This window comes from Oncorhynchus mykiss, chromosome 8 (genome assembly GCF_013265735.2).
Source record: "Oncorhynchus mykiss isolate Arlee chromosome 8, USDA_OmykA_1.1, whole genome shotgun sequence".
In the NCBI taxonomy this organism is placed as follows: Eukaryota; Metazoa; Chordata; class Actinopteri; order Salmoniformes; family Salmonidae; genus Oncorhynchus; species Oncorhynchus mykiss.
The window spans coordinates 36043963-36060761 of NC_048572.1; the positions used below are offsets into that span (position 1 = coordinate 36043963).

General features: G+C 43.0%; 2 protein-coding genes across 7 annotated transcripts in view; one reads left to right on the forward strand and one right to left on the reverse strand.

Annotated features, from left to right (window-relative positions):
• LOC110529869 (serine/threonine-protein kinase PAK 5) overlaps positions 1-7318 on the forward strand; it is a 114874-nt gene extending 107556 nt beyond the window's left edge. For all 5 annotated transcript variants that reach the window (XM_021612500.2, XM_021612501.2, XM_036985402.1 and 2 more), the window contains 3 exons: positions 2079-2204; positions 5202-5336; positions 5457-7318. In XM_021612500.2, the coding sequence (XP_021468175.1) occupies positions 2079-2204; positions 5202-5336; positions 5457-5612 (417 nt within the window). In that variant the 3' untranslated portion in view covers positions 5613-7318. The remainder of the gene's footprint in view (positions 1-2078; positions 2205-5201; positions 5337-5456) is intronic.
• A 1655-nt stretch (positions 7319-8973) lies between these two features.
• On the reverse strand, positions 8974-15409 carry LOC110529870 (lysosome-associated membrane glycoprotein 5). Of its 2 annotated transcripts, XM_036985403.1 has the most exons (7): positions 15112-15409; positions 14623-14723; positions 13641-13819; positions 13021-13152; positions 12710-12806; positions 11649-11837; positions 8974-10339 (listed from the first exon to the last, which is right to left on the reverse strand). In XM_036985403.1, the coding sequence occupies exons 2-7, from the start codon at positions 14678-14680 to the stop codon at positions 10161-10163; spliced, it is 834 nt and encodes a 277-aa protein (XP_036841298.1). In that variant the 5' UTR covers positions 14681-14723; positions 15112-15409; the 3' UTR covers positions 8974-10160. The 2 variants fall into 2 exon arrangements, with proteins under 2 accessions (XP_036841298.1, XP_036841299.1); XM_036985404.1 differs by lacking the exons at positions 14623-14723; positions 15112-15409 and adding an exon at positions 14273-14400.
• Between the last annotated feature and the right edge of the window lie 1390 nt (positions 15410-16799).

Sequence of the window (16799 nt, forward strand, 5' to 3'; positions counted from 1 at the left end):
CACTGTGGGACTCTACAGTGTTTTCCAGATGTTGGCTTGACTGGTGGGTTGTGCCCAGTACCTGTTGGGTCACAGCTAAAACCTGTATTGTGGTTAGAAACATGGGTTTCTCATAGTAACCTTGACCAGTAGCGGTGCGTGGGTAAAATCACTGGGGAAGCCAAGAGTGTTGTGATAATTGCGCTGTTTGCTCTATAACATGTTAGTTCATATGCCTTGCAACCGTGATATGTATATAGGGCCTAAAGGCCGAGACAATAAGAAGACACAGTGGCAGAATATATTCTTCCACACCTGTTGTTTCTTCACAAAACCGGAGAGCAACCTCTGTCCGGTGACGTCCACAAAGCACATTGCGTGTAACAAACAGTTAAATGACTTACATCATGGTCAAACAAGTTCATGTATCCGACATTTTCGGACTACTAAACAACTAATGATTTAGAACCACAGAGAGTTACCGCAAGATGCTAAGAAAACAGGAGCTGCCTCCACTATTCCAGCACCATTTCTACTTCAACATCATCTAATCACCTATGTTTAGCCTAATACAGAGACAACGAAAAGATACCAAAAAAAAATGCAGTCCAATCATCGTAAGCTAAATATGATGTGACTGTCCATGGTTCTGATATCTGTGCGCGCTTGCATGTAGAAAAAACACGTTGACTCACACCACTTGTAGAGAAACGCCAATGCCATCCTCCTATTTCATGTTGAGAAACTGTCTATTACTCTGTCATACAGTACACACTTACATATTTTGTTGTCCTAGGCTACCTGGCTTAAAAACATGCTCACTAGCCTAACTTCCTTAAATGGGCAACGTTAAGCTAGTTAATATTAGCCTTCTACATCTAGCTACAGTACATAATGAACGTCCATCCTCTCAGGCCATGGGCACAATGTATGAATTTATGGTTGGATCAGAATCGTCATTATAATCATTGGCTAGTATGGAGAATTAAGTAAAACCACAAGTCCAAATTCCTATCTCTATCCCATGGCTAATTTAGTAAAGGGACAATTTTAGCTAGCTGGCCACCGGAGGACAACATCACAACGAGATGCAGGATTTTCTGTCAGTAATGTATGCTCTCGATGCGATGTGATTTACACTTCTTTTGGTGCGCCAGGACCATTCACATTAGAGCTCACTTAGTTTAGCTCAACGCTGATTGGTTACTATTTTATTTATATTTCATCAAGGGAGGCTACATGCTCGCTGGCTTTCCCTTGCATTCAATGCTATGGGCGGCAACAATGTCATACTCTTTTTGATCAGACAGCATCAGAGAGCCTACACACACCGAGACAGAGGGGAGCTGTTTTGCTTGCACAGATGCCTTTTCTGGTGAGGTACATTCAGCCTCTTGCGAATTGAAGGAAAATTATGAAACACAGAGAGATGAAAGAGGTTGTTTTATTTTTTTTATATATATATTTTTTTTTTTGGGGGGGGGGGGGGGGGGGGGGGGTCTGTCTTCTCTTGGCATCCATGAATACACTCCACTGACCCTTACACCCAGTTTCTCACATGACGCCAAATGATACAATGTTACTTACAATGTAATGTTGCTAAACTCTGCCCTACACACACACAATAACCTACCTCTGTGCTGTTGCCAGTGATGCAGTACGAACTCCTCAAGTGCCTCTGACTGCAGGACTTGAGAGAGAGGAGAGGAGATCATAATCAATTAGCACCCAGTCCTTATTAATTAAAGCCAGCCTAATGCCTCTTAACGAGCTGCTGGAATGTGATGGATGGCTAATTAAGGGATAATAGAAGCAGGATTAGAGTGGCTTATATGAAAACCTCTTCATCCCAAGAGGTCAATGTTCCATTTAATGGTAAAAACACAGAGGGTTTCGATTGAAAGAAAATTGTGCAATATTCATACTGTCCTTTAAATATATTTTCAGAAAAAGGCAAGACACATCCATAATGTACACTGGTAAAAAAAATTGAATTTTATATGGGATTTTATATGGGAGTTTCCCCTTGTACAAAAGTGCTCCGAAAATTCCCATCGACAACACATTGAGATGATCAACCAAATGTTTTGTTCCCACAGATCAAGCTGTCAGACTTTGGCTTCTGCGCCCAAGTGTCCAAAGAGGTGCCCAAGAGGAAGTCTCTGGTGGGCACGCCCTACTGGATGGCACCGGAGGTCATCTCACGGTTACCCTACGGCACAGAGGTAAGAACACACGTTGCCAAAGAACACATTCAAATGTCTGAATCAGTGAGTGAAGCCGGTGTTTGGAGGAAGTATTGGCACGGGTGTTGTCAGGCCTGAGACTAAAAGTACTCAGACCCCTTGACTTTTTTCCACATGCTGTTACGTTATAGCCTTATTCTAAAATGGATGAAATCGTTTTTTTGTCCTCATCAGTCTACACACAATACCCCATAATGACAAAGCAAAAATGGGTTTATAGAAATGTTTGCAAATGTATAAAACATTTTAAAAAACTGAAATATTACATTTAAAATCAAATCTATCAAATCAAAATATTACATTTAAAATCAAATCTATCAAATGAAATTTGATTGGTCACATGGTTAGAAGATGTTATTGTGAGTGTAGCGAAATGCTTGTGCTTCTAGTTCTGACAGTTCAGTAATATCTAACAAGTAATCTAACAATTCCACAAGAACTACGTAATACACACAAATCTAAGTAAAGGGATGGAATAAGAATATGTACATATAAATATATGGATGAGGAATGACCAAGCGGCAAAGGCAAGATGCAATAGATGGTATAAAACACAGTATATACATATGAGATGAGTAATGCAAGATATGTAAACATTATTAAAGTGACATTATTAAAGTGACTAGTGATCCATTTATTAAAGTGGCCAATGATTTCAAGTCTGTATGTAGGCAGCAGCCTCTCCGTGTCAGTCTGATGGCCTTGAGATAGAAGCTGTTTTTCAGCCTCTCGGTCCCAGCTTTGATGCACCGGTACTGACCTCACCTTCTGGGTGGTAGCCTGGTTAACAGGCAGTGGCTTGGGTGGTTGTTGTCCTTGATCTTTCTGGCCTTCCTTTGACATTGGGTGCTGTAGGTGTCCAGGAGGGCAGGTAGACCGCACCACCCTCTGGAAAGCCTTGGTGTTTTGGGCGAAGCAGTTTCCATTTACATAAGTATTCAGACCATTTAATCAGTACTTTGTTGAAGCACCTTTGGCAGCAATTACAGCCTTGAGTCTTCTTGGGTATGACGCTATAAGCTTGGCACACTTGTATATGAGGAGTTTCTCCCATTCTTCTCTGCAGATCCTCTCAAGCTCAGGTCTCTCCAGAGATGTTCCATCGGGTTTCAATCTAGGCTCTGGCTGGGCCACTCAAGGACATTCAGAGACTTGTCCAGAAGCCACTTCTGCGTTGTCTTGGATGTGTGCTTAGGGTCGTTGTCCTGTTTGAACATGAACCTTCGCAACCAGTCTGAGGTCCTGAGTAGTCTCCCAGTCCCTGCTGCTGAAAAACATCCCCACAGCATGATGCTTCCTCCGCCATACTTTCCTCCAGACGTGACGCTTGGCATTCAGGCCAAAGAGTCCAGTCTTGGTTTCATCAGACCAGAGAATCTTGTTTCTTATGGTCGGAGAGTCCCTTAGGTGCCTTTTGGCAAACTCTAAGCGGGCTGTCATCTGAATTTTACTGAGGAGTGGCTTCCATCTGGCCACTCTACGGTAAAGGCCTGATTGGTGGAGTGCTGCAGAGATGGTTGTCCTTCTGGAAGGTTCTCCCATCTCAATAGAGGAACTCTAGAGCTCTGTCAGAGTGACCATCGGGTTCTTGGACACCTTTGTCCCTTCGGGTTTTTGGCCAGGACAATTCCTTCAACCGCATGGCTTGGTTTTCGCTCTGTCAACTGTGGGACATTATATAGACAGGTGTGTGCCTTTCCAAATCATGTCCAACCAATGGATTTACTACAGGTGGACTCCAATCAAGTTGCAGAAAGGATGATCAATGGAAGCAGGATGTACCTGAGCTCAATTTTCGAGTCTCATAGCAGAGGGTCATTTACTTATGTAATTTAGATTTTTAATTTTTTTTTAAATGTATAAAACAGTTTTTTTGCTTTGACATTGGAGTATTGTGTGTCGATTGACGAGGGAAAATGTGTATTTAATACATTTTAGAATAAGGCTTTAATGTAACAAAATGAATACTTTCCTAATGCACTGGGTTACCAACATATTAAAATAATGGTTGACATATTTTCATTTTTTTAAATGATTTTGCTGAATTTATTCATACTATTTCATCCTTCCACAAGATATTGTTCCCCACACAAATCTGGGGTTCCTACCCAAGCCGGCTGGTCATTTGTTCTATGGGTTCGGTTGCTTAAAGCGCGACCCAGTCGTTCAGTCTTTTTGTTCTGTACACAGTCGTTCATTCTAATTGTTCCATTGCCATACTGGCTGGGAACGTTCTTATCCCTTGCTTGCTAGCTAGCCAACTACGGCTAACTTATAGTTACAGCAAAGGTCAAAAAGAATAACAACAGTAGCATTTGCATTTGTTTAAGCTGTTTTCCAAATGACAGTTATTTGCATATAGCCTGGCATAGAAACTGTGCTCTCTCGTCAGGGCGCTGTTGTTCAGAGGAGCTAGCCAACAGCACAGCTAAGACGATCACTTCCAACTGAAGCTGTAAAGACTGCAAACTAGCTGCACTTCGTTTCGTTTGATATTTTTTTTCAATTGACATTTCTTTGACAATATCCATATAAATGATGCCAGCTGATTCATAATTTCGACTGGCTGAGAAATGCTGCCTGCCTGTCTGCCTCGTCCCAACCCCGACACGTTCATTACTATGGGACAGCTGGAGAACTCATTTTTAACATCGAAACAATGTTGCAAATGTCGGAGAGACAGACAGCAAGGTTTCTACAAATCTCCTCTGTGGAAAATGAAATGTTCATCTTAAAGAAATGCGAGATAATGTCTAGATGCTGTTTATGGTGGAGATCATGTTTAAAACGGGCCTTGCTTGGCTGATGAGACAGTGGATTGCGCAGACATATGGCACAGAGTAAATGGGCATTTTAACGTCATAGTATATTGTGGAATAGACCAATCATGATTCAGGATTAGGCCCTCCCGTTGCATAATGTTGTAGAAATTGAGCTGTGAAAAAAAACAATAACACCGTTCACACTGCCTGCTAGGTGGATATCTGGTCGTTGGGCATCATGGTGATAGAGATGATAGATGGGGAACCCCCGTACTTTAACGAACCCCCTCTACAGGCCATGAGGAGGATACGAGACAACCTGCCCCCACGGCTAAAGGAGTCACACAAGGTCAGCAGGGTTCATTTTTTTCATTAGCATTTTAATTGGCACATTTACAGAAATGTTTATTGATGTCAGTTATTCCCCTAAATCAAATAAATAGTAACGTGTTATTTTTCTCTCCTTCAGGTATCATCGGTTATGAGGGCCTTCCTCGATCTGATGTTAGTTAGAGAGCCGTCTCAGCGAGCCACAGCCCAGGAGCTGCTCCAGCACCCCTTCCTCAAGCTCTCGGGCCCACCATCTTGCATTGTCCCCCTAATGAGGCACTACCGCCACCGCTGACCTGACCTCCCGCCACCAGGGCGGCGCCACACACCCTGCCAAACAAACACCCACATGACCTGAGAGACTACGCCACTAAAACAAACACTCACACCTGTAACCGAGCAGTAGTTTAGCTAGAGGAATTATTTACAAAGAAAAGATTAAAGAGAAACATGATATCTTCTATTTTGAAAAATACTATATAAAGTTCAACACTGGAGCATAGGGGACTGTACTGTAGGAGTCTCTTCTTCAGTCTTCTGTGGCAGGCTTATTGCTTATACGGGCGCCAAATGCTAACAAATGCGAGCCTCTTGGTTCGTACTCTTTGGCTTCACTAGGCTGCTAGACCAGTAGGGTGGGTCGTCCCAGTGCAGTTTCCTCTCTTACTAGGCTGTCTGTGAGTCCTGTAGAGTTGTACTGTAGTAGCCATCGACTAGAGCGTAGACGGTGTCCAGTGATCAGCTGACCCTGCCTGGCTGGCAGCCGTGTTGAGGGACCTATGAGACACGCCCACCGCCCCCAGACATGAGCATTAGATCTCAGAGCAATCAGGAAGCAGCATTTGGTGTTGACGAGTATTTGGTGATGTCTGAGCGGGGGCGGTGTGGGTGTGTCTTAGTCTGGCTAGAAGACAGGCTGTTCGCCTATTGGTGGAATAAAAACATCGCTCTCTTCACTTCTCTTTTCTCACACTAACAGTGAAAATGTATTTTAGAGAAATATGTAAGTTTTTCTGTACAGTTTTGATAATTTGCAGTATTTTATTGTGTCGTGACCATTGTGATATGGGCAGTATTACATAGAAATCAGAGTTTCTGCGAAGATCTTTCCTACTGTTTATAATAATAATCCATTTTTTCATTAAGAATTTAACCCCTAACTGTTACAAAAATGAACATGAATATATTTATTATCCCACATTTGTGGACAGAACCTCCATTGAGTGTGGAAAAAGGGTAAAGGCCAGAATTTTGTATGCTGTTTTAAAGTATTTATTTATTTTTTTGAATTGAAAGGTTTATTTTTTGGTAGTGTGGCCTTTCTTTTTGTTTTACGTTTATAAATATCAACAGCCAGACAAACAGTGATGTTGGTTATATCATACAAGCAATACCCCAAGCATATCCATCATCACCATCATTTATTCATCTTTATAAAAAAAATGTCATTTTTTACAAATCCCACGTAGCACTGTTTGAGTGGAAAGATAAGAGAAGATATCAGTTTATTTGTAAAAGAGACATTTATTCTTTACCCATCATGACACTCCTATAAATTCAATGGACACTCATCCAAGACTCCTATAGCAATATCTGAGCTTCTCAGTCTGATACACACAGTGGTAAAAGGTCTGTTTTTCTACTCTCACACATCCTGGCTGTCATCTGTTCCTTATCTCTCTCTCTCTCTCTCTCTCTCTCTCTCTCTCTCTCTCTCTCTCTCTCTCTCTCTCTCTCTCTCTCTCTCTCTCACACACACACAAACAACTGTGCCGCGATCTGATTCTCAGTTCTAATTGGAAAGTGTAACCCCATTTTGTTTTTAACACATCATTCACTGTGAGATGTAAATATGAACGTGTGTGTGTGTTTGTGTGTGTGTGTGAGAGCTGGTTTCGGGACTTGAATGAGTACTACTATCCGTGGTGTTGCTTGTACAGTGATATTGCATGTTTGTTATCAGTGAAGCTGGTTTCAATTAAAAAAGCCCATTAAAACATTGACAAGTGTAGCATGTGTTTTTCCACACTCTCATCTGTACAAACCCAGGGTCAATCCGAGGGCCTTTAAACCCACCATCAGATATTTACAGAGCAAATGAATACAAAATACACATTCTTGCATGTTGATGTATAGGTCAAAGAATCAAGAATAGTTCAATTCATTTCAAATAAGTGCACATTTAATCCCTATAATTCACAATTCTAAAAGTATGTTTGAACTGAAATATGGATGTTGGTGTAGGAGTCGACTGCGGGCTTATTGCTTCCTGTTTAGGTTTCCAGTGGCCAGTGACGTTGCATCTGCACTTGAGACCACCGCTGACCACTGTCCTGTGGTTCTGAACGTCAGATCGCGAGGTTCCCAGTTCACTGCTGTCCATGGTGCTGATATCTCCCATTGCCGCTAGTTGCTTGTTGTTTAAGCTATATCCCACCTTGTCCACATAACACTACAGATTACCAATAATTATGTTTTTGCCCATCCCTGATACCAAATACCAAACCATGGGTTTTAATTGAATATGCCGCTAAACATACGTAATAGTGTTTAGCGGGGCACTTCAGTGGACACTGGTGTGTCTCCAAAATAGCCTTGCCTCTTTAGCTGAAACGACTAGAGGACTAATAGATAGATACATGCATCACATGACTAGAAAATATAGGAGGCCATTGTTTTTTCCCCTCTTCTTGTGTGGAAGGAACTATAATAGGATATTGATTTAGTTTGACCCATAGAGATAGATAGAGGACTCATCTTTATGTCTGTGTCATTATAGCATCTGTGACAGCATGGGCAGCGCCATTGAGGCTACAACTCATAGGAATCCCCACCCAGTTGACTACTTTGACTACTTTAAAATGGCGGAAGCATGGTGGAAGCACTCAATGGTGCTGCCCATGCTAAAACAGCCTTTTGGCCACCAAAGGCCTCTATCATTCTCTATGGTTTGACCCAGGAGAATAAAAATCCTCTTTCACAAGAAGAAACCTTAAAAGGAAGACAGGTAATGCAATTTATGGAAGACGGGTAATGACATTTTTGGATTACCCAAACTCTGTGAAGTAATTTGATCACTTTCAGTTACTTTTTTGATTTCTTTCACCTTAAGAGGCATTAGAAGAAGACAGAAAAATATGTTAAAGGCGATGTGATTAATGATGTCTTTGGTGTTCAAACAAAGAGTTGTGGATGTCACGCATGCTCCATTCATTTTCAATTGGGACTTGCTCATGTCGCGTTTCCTCTGACGGCCCAGTGTCGAAAGGCGAGATCAATACTCCATCTCCGCCTCGACGCCTTGGCCATGCCATGCCGGACAGGAGCATCGATCACCCAGGTTCGGGCGCAGCTCTCAGCCACTCCCATGGAGGACTCCTGGTTAAGACGTTGATGAGTGTGATGAATGTTTACCCCCCCCCCCCCCCCCCCCATCTATTTCAGTGTTTAAGTCCATTCAGTGTGACAATGTTTTATGTTAAGTTCTCATGTTCTGAAATATTTGGCAACTGTAGTATCTGAAAAAAGCCGGCTACTGAAATGTATTTTACGATGCCTATCCAACAATCTGAGCGAATGAAAGCTGTCTTAATGTGGTAGACAAGTTTGATAGTGAGCATACACAAAGAAAGCATGAAAAACAGGCTTACACAGGCTTAGGATATCTCCTGTAAAATTTATTTCGGTGAACATTAAAGTAGCATCAGCATAGTTTTCTATGCATAGTCTTTCTGAAAATAGTGTACATTTATTCTTTTTAAATCTGAAATATCTTTGCACATTTCTTTCACAATGATAAACACAATGATAAACTTCTTCTGACATTCTGATATGAGATAAATGTATTAAATATTTTTTTTTGGGGGGGGGGCACGTTTTTACAGACCATGTTTTCCTTCTTTTTTTTTCAATTTACGTTTCATATTTTTTTCTTGACATAATTCCATCGAGTCAGATCTGGAAAATGATCCGTTCATACCAAAGTAAAGCGTTTCCTGCAATGTTTTATTTTGCATGATTTCTGAAGTTCATTGAAACACCTGCACAGTGTACATACACACCACAACACCGTCCACTTTCACCACGATGGTTGCATTCTAAAACAAAAAGTAAAAACCGGAGTCAGGAAAGTAAAAACTTCAGCTGAACATCAACTCTGGACCTGCTAACCTGCCAGGTTTCTTTTGTAGCTCGTTGACAGAAAAGACAGAGACACGTGATGGGGGGGATGATGACAAAAGCGCAGGCCTCTCAACAAAAAAAGAAAAAACAGCGATTTCTGGACAGCAGAACACACTGGGGTGGAACGCTAACTGAAGAAGAAAAAAAACGTGTGCGTAAATCGAATGTTGCGCAAGTCTCCAAAGGACTTCAATGCAGGATTTTACGAGAACGCTCCAAATTACGCACACGTATCTCAAGTTAGGCCTCCATAAAGTGATGGCCTACTCTCCAATATATGGGGAGTTCAGAGCAAGGGAAGTCACATTGGTTTGACTTTGGAGAGGCAGGAGCGTTGTGGTTATAATTGTAGTCTAGTACCATTTTTTTTATATCCTTGAATGGAGAGTAGTCATGTCGTCTTGTTTTTAATGTCCTATATCCTTGAACATGGAGAGTCGTAGTGATTTGTAGTGTCTGATTCCTTACATGTCTTGAACATCATGTTGTGCTTGTTTCAGTGTCCTATTACCTTGTACATGGAGAGTCATTGTGTTGATGATGATCTAATGTTTGATTCCTTAGATGGTCTTGAACATGGGGAGTCTTGGAATGTTGTTCTACTGTACTATCCTTGACCATGGAGAGTCGTCATATAGTGTTTGTTTCAATGTCCAGTTCCTTACATGTTCTTGTACATGGACCGGTCGCGGGGCAGTTGTGGCTGGGTGACAGCGGTCAGTTTGAGGTGGAAGTGGTAGACGGACAGCGTGATGACGATGATGAGGCCCAGGATGAAACCCAGGATCAGAGGAAGAGTCTCCTCCAGCTGTTCCCGCTGGTCCGTGATGCACTTATAGGCTGCAGGGTGAAACACACACACAGAATACATTAGTGTGTGTGTGTGTGTGTGTGTGTGTGTGTGTGTGTGTGTGTGTGTGTGTGTGTGTGTGTGTGTGTGTGTGCGTGTGCGTGTGCGTGCGTCTGTCTATCTGTCCACATGTGTGCATGTGTGAGTGTGTTACCCACACACATACATACACACACACACAGTTCTATCTACACATGGGTTTGCGGCTAAAGCTACATGATTGGCCTGCAAACCTAATCCTGACCTAAACCCTAACTGTTACACTAACCTAACTTTAACCAATAAGGAAATTCAAAATGAGTTCACTGGTCAGTTAGGTCCCTTTAGTTTTTCCCATGCCCACAGTGAGAAGATTCTCCTCTATGTGAGAGAGCCTTCACATGACCTCGCTGATTAGTATTAGATCAAAGGTCAACACATAATAATATGAGGTCAACATGTCCCAGAAACAGTCTCACTGGTCTCTAAATTAGAAAGTGTCATATTTAAGGGCAACAGTCAGGGCCTTAAACTAGTTTAGCTTATATAAGGTAAGCGATTTGTCGTACTGTTTACATGTACTATAGCCTTCTGATGTCCTGGATCATGGGATGGATTTTATGTTTATGTTTTCAATGGTGGCCTTCTCTGGTGGTTTGCAGATTTTTGAGAATGTAGCTTTAAAAGTTAATACAGTATGTAGCAGATGAAAGGCCACTGTACACCAAGGGTTAATAAACACTATAGTTGAAGGGCACCGTAGCAAAACGCAGTCTAGTTTACTGCAGTCCAGAGAGAGAAGAGTGATAGCCTTTAGAGGACACAGTGACTGACAGTATATATCTAACTACAGTCATAAAGTCTGCATTGAGGACAGGGCTATAACTACAGCCATAAAGTCCTAATGACCTCTCTCACGTTCCCCTCTATCTATCTCTCTCTTCTCTCTTTTCCTTTTCCCCTCCCTCCCTCCCTCCCTCCCTCCCTCCCTCCCTCCCTCTGCAGCCATGCTCTTCAAACTGCAGCAACCAGCCCCCACAGAGAGAGAGAAGGAGGCTGAGGGGGGGGGGGCACAGTTTGTAGGGGTTGTGAGATAAGTTCTCCAATACTACTGCACGGTAACCTCTCATTATCATCATCCTCACTAGTGTCATATCTCTCCTCCAGGTGACAACCTTTATTATACGGGGCTGTACATTTGACATGGGTGGGACATTTGCTGATTTTGCAACATTTGCCATGAGAGGAGTACCACCGTAGGTTGTTGTGCTATACCTTCACTGAACATGGCTGGTATGATGTCATGGCTAGATCGTGTACCTTCACTAAACATGAAGTCTGAGTTGATGTCGAAGGGCTGGATCTGAATGTCACTCATGGCGACAGTCACTCCCTTTTGGTGGTCACTGGAGATGAGGGTGAGTGTCTGCTTAGCCTCGCAGACATAGGAGTGGCCAGCAGGGGTCACTAGCGCTGACAGACCGTGGGAGCTGGCTGTGTGCTTCCCAGCTAGATGGAGAGATGGGATAGGAGGATGCAGTACGTGAGGAAACATACTATATGGGTAGGTTAGTCTAAAAGAAGAGCACAGGAATTCCCACAAGACTGACAAAGTGAGACACACAGCTAGCCAGACAGACAGACGTGCGGACACAAACAGGCAATCCCGAACGCACACACACGCACATCTACACATGCACACACAAGCATGCATGCATTTCATACAGAGAAACACAAAAACGCAACATGTATATAAATAAGTCAAATAAAGGCTACAAAATATTGAAATACATTTGGAATAATAGAGTAATCATATTAATATTTATGAAATAATTTTGAACAAATATCGTAATTTAACAACGTCTAAGTATAAAACGTATTAGCGCTATATGAATCACTTTGTTTCTACACACACGTAGAACGGCCACTGCGGCAGATGCACACCAATAGCGTGTCCAGAAAAGACGGGCTTTTTATCCAGCAAAAAAGTCACCGTTTTCTTTCAATAATTCCGTGTTCAACTTCTGCCTGTCCCGTCATGAGTTTTAAAATGTGAATTAATACTGAATCCAAAAACTGTGCTGTTGGGGTAGGCTACGGGAATTTCAACATTAGCTCATCATATGTCTAATCGAAATTACTGAAATTAATAAAAAGTGACGAAAAAAAACTATAAAACAGGAACATCATAATAATAATTATAAGAAGAAGAAGGTTTTTTAGAAGAAAAATATATTTTAAAAACTCCGAAATAAGGCCTAAGTATGTTAATTGCCTTTCTTTATTGCACACGTTTAGTGCAAATATTAAATAATTATTCAACGAAACCATTTTGCAAAATATACACAGAAAATGCTGAGTGGGATATAAATGCTACTCACGGTTGTATGGGTTGATGAAATGCGTTTTCTCCGAGGTGTCATAAACAAACTGCAATTTGCTAATCTTCCACACCTCATCTCCCTTGTCACGGGTTTCCTGCCACACACACGCGCGCGCGCGCGCACACACACACACACACACACACACAGTCATCACCAGCAGAAGAAGAACATTACGGATGTTATGTGTAGGCGTTGTTATCTAAACATATTTTTACAAGAATCCCACGCGGGATAAACGCTCTTAATGATGTTGGGTAATTGTAATTAGACGCGGTTGCCTACTGACTGTTTCACAGTAGGGGACAAACCTTGACGAAGTTGATGCGGAGTGTGTAGGCCTTATCCTTCCACGAGATGTGTATATCGGCGTCCTGGCTCCCGCATTTCCCTTCAATGTCTGCCCCGCGAGGCAGAGACAGATACGCATTCTCCGTGATGAGCTGCAGAGAACAGAAGGGAAACAAACACCCGTGTGTGATTGATTGTGATGGTCACATGCGTTTCGCAATAGACTAGTCTTCTTTGATGATAATATGGACTTGTTTCACACTGGCACGAAGTTGCTACAGTCGACCAATACGGGTTTCCAAAATATCAGCACATCATTTTACGCACAGCCCACCGCGCGTAATACCGTGGCATGAGTGCCCCATGTGTGTCTAAATGAGAGTAAATTCTCACATACAGAAATGTGTCAGTGTCAGTCTAATTTGACAACCGAAGTCTGACGGGCTGTGTCCACCCACACATTCCCAGCGTTATACTAGGCTATTATAGTGAGGATACGGTCCAAAAGGTAAGTGCCATGAAAAGTAGTGTTAAACTAACTGCATTATCTACGCAGTTGTATATGAAATCTTGACTTGGGCACCTTACATGCGAAGTAAAAATGAACACAGAGCCATGAAATATCGGAGTTGTTACTTACGTCTATCCCGTTGATCGCGAGGACGTCGAAGGGGACCGTGAAGCGGACAGCGAACTCGACCATGAGGCAGGTGGTCCCGTTCTCCCGGACCACGAAGATGTCTTTGTCTGGGTTGGTGGACAGACCGGAGAGATTCTCTCCCTCTTGCTCAGCCATCACGGTCAACCGGGCCAGGATCCCTGAAAACGGGGTGGTACTGTGTAAGGGTCACGTCAGCAGTGTAGAGTACAGGGGTAACACAGTGGCAAATACATGACAGTTTATATGTTGTTGTTGTTTTTTTTTGCGTCATCGATATTGCAATGAATATGCCCAAACATGTGAGGTCTGCAGAAGGAATAGAATAAAATAGAATCTGTAGGCAATAGTATAATGAAAGATGGTTCACAGGAATGTGTTTTACTGTCAATGCTCTTACAGACTGGAGTGCATGCCATGCAACATGCATGATCAGCAAAACCAGGCAGCCCGAAGACTCAAAGATTAGACTCAAAGGGGCTTCTTGTCTCCCAGAAGAATACTGTTGGGAGCAATGAATGAGGACCTATAGCTTCGCTTGAGTATATTTGCCCACTTAGATGTAACAATACCCAGCTACATGACACGGATGTAGTATACATTTAAAATCTCACCGCATGTCTATGCTAGAAAAATGGGCAGGGCATAGAGATGTCCACACCGGTGAGTCTAATACATGTTATAATAATGACTTGCATTTGAGTATTCTTCTCACAATGAGCTTTTCACTGCACTGACGTTGAATACAGGTAGTGGATGTGCTACTACGCACACACTGAACAGGAATGTATTCCCCCCCCCCCCCCCCCCCCCCCCCCAACACGCACACAAACACACTCATGCGCACACACACAAAGACAGCCAGACACGCAGGCTGCTTTGTGCAGTCACGACCGAAATATCGTATGCAACACACGCGGCACGCACGCACGCGCACACACACACACACACAGTCGTCGCTTACCGAACAAACGTAGCAGAAGTCCTGCGCTGTCCAAGGTGCTGAATCTGAGCCGCTCCATTGTACTGGATCCAGGCACTGAAACCGCTGACTGGCGGGGTAGCCTGTGTAGTGAACCCGCAAAGAAAGAGAGAGAGGGAGAGATTGAAAGAAAAGAGAGAGAGAGAGAGAGAGAGAGAGAGAGAGAGACAGAAAGAAAGCAATGAGGGATCCCGCTGCTCAGCGTCAGGTAGTCACGCTCATATCATCGCGAATGCAGCAAATCTCCAGGTGGACGTGAGAGAGATAGCATCCGGTTTGCTGCGCATTAAAATGCCACAGTTGTTCAGTTGCCGCTTTCTGAACACCTTGTACTGCTCTAGACTCTCTCCGCGCTCTGAATTCAGTCGATGAGAGAGCTTTAGGTGAGCGTCGCCTGCGGCAATGCAGAGTTTCCCCTGTACATACCAACAGATAGACAGTGAGCCGGTAACAACGTTCTGGGTGACTCACGTGATTCACCGGGGGAAGAAGTTCAGTTTCTCTCCCGAAGTTTGTTTCTTCCAAAGAGCTTCGCTGCAGCAACCGCAGCTAGTCCCGCAATGCTTCTCTTTCCATCACTGTGATTGCAGCTGAGGTGTGTGTGTGTGTGTGTGTGTGAGGGGATCTTTGCTACCCCCTCCTCTCTGCTTCTGAGCAAGATTGCAGCTGCTGTGGTGTATGTGCGTGCGTGGATTGCAGTCTGGCAACGCGCTCTCTCTCACACACAGCTCAGTGTGTGTGAACTCAGGCTTGAGGACACCCGCGCAGTGTCCTCCTCTCACACCTTTGCCAAAGACATTGTTCATAATATACAGCATAATATACAGCGACTAATTTCGCGTGTGTGTATGATTAAAACAATTGTAAACGTCACTAAACATATGAGTCGAAACGAATGAGTATGTGTGTGATGTGTCAGATGATGTTAGACTTTATCGCTTGTAATCCGGCAATAGTGGACATAGTCCGTAAATGCTACTGACTCAGAAAAGAATAGCTGACAAAGTCAAAACTCTTGTCAACCGTTCAGCTGTGACAGTTGACACTCCTATGCTCAAGTCACCTCCACCCCCCCCCCCTTTCCACTTCACAAACACAGGCAACAATAAAGTCTGCATCATACAGTTAATTTTTTTTTCCTATAACGCCCTGTAAATGTGATAGCATTCTCAGTATACTTGACCCAGTACTCAGAATGACCCAGTTTTCTAAAGTCAAGGTTTTGTGAGGGTTTTATAACTTACCATGGAGCTTGACGTTGAGTAAACACACACACATACTCTCTCCTCCAGAGAATACAAACCCTTGCCATTTTTAAATACAAACGAATATATATTTATTCATTCATCTTAATAATTCACAATTTAAGAATATAATAATTATAATATAATTAGAAACGCAGTCCCATGAAAACGATTTAAAGAAATGTCATGTCTATTGATATTTCCCAACCGTTATGAATAGCTATGCAGGGGGTGGCGTTTGCTATTCATAGTAAATGTACATAATCTTTATGGTAGCACAGGAATCCTCTTTGTGCTTGAGGCTTCCCCGTGGATATGCCTTACGTTTGTCCCAGCCCCTTCCCAACACTATACAAGGGGGCAGTGTGTGTGGCTTTTTGTTCCAGTCCAAAACAGTACTAACACACCTGATTCAATAATCTCATAGTCCTCAATCTAAAATCACGAGTAGGTTAGTTTAATCCAGTGTTTTAGTAGGCCTAGTTCTGGAATAAAAGCAGTGGGAATAAAAGCTTGCAAATACTTCGGCTCTCCAATGGGACATTTGGCTATTACGCATGGCGCACAAGACATACGGTTTAATAAGAATGGGTCGTTTTAAAATTGAAGTCAAGCTCGCACTTCACGGCGTTTATGCCGTCTATGCTCCCCACCTGAGGGTGTTTTGTACTCAGCGGAAACGTCTCTGAACGCGGAATCCCTCGCGGTGAACCTGAGGCGGGATCTCCTCCACACGCGACCTCCTGCGCCTCCTTCCCGCTCTGTTTAAACGCGGGGAAAGTAAATCTCCGTAACAGTTTGTTGCCCAATACTGTTAAAGTCGTCGAGGAGCTGGCAACAGGCAGTGTAACATCTGCAATGTTGGTGTTGGCAGTTGGTGAAACGTTTCTCCACATAGTTGTGAACGGTCAGGTA

Bases quoted from the DNA above. Each gene is read 5' to 3' on its own strand.
- LOC110529870 (XM_036985403.1), bottom strand. From the start codon at position 14,680: ATGGAGCGGCTCAGATTCAGCACCTTGGACAGCGCAGGACTTCTGCTA. The intron at 13,153-13,640 runs GTAAGTAACAAC...TGTTCTCTGCAG, and splicing joins TCGCGATCAACGGGATAGAC to CTCATCACGGAGAATGCGTA. The intron at 12,807-13,020 runs GTTTGTCCCCTA...TGTGTGTGGCAG, and splicing joins TCCGCATCAACTTCGTCAAG to GAAACCCGTGACAAGGGAGA.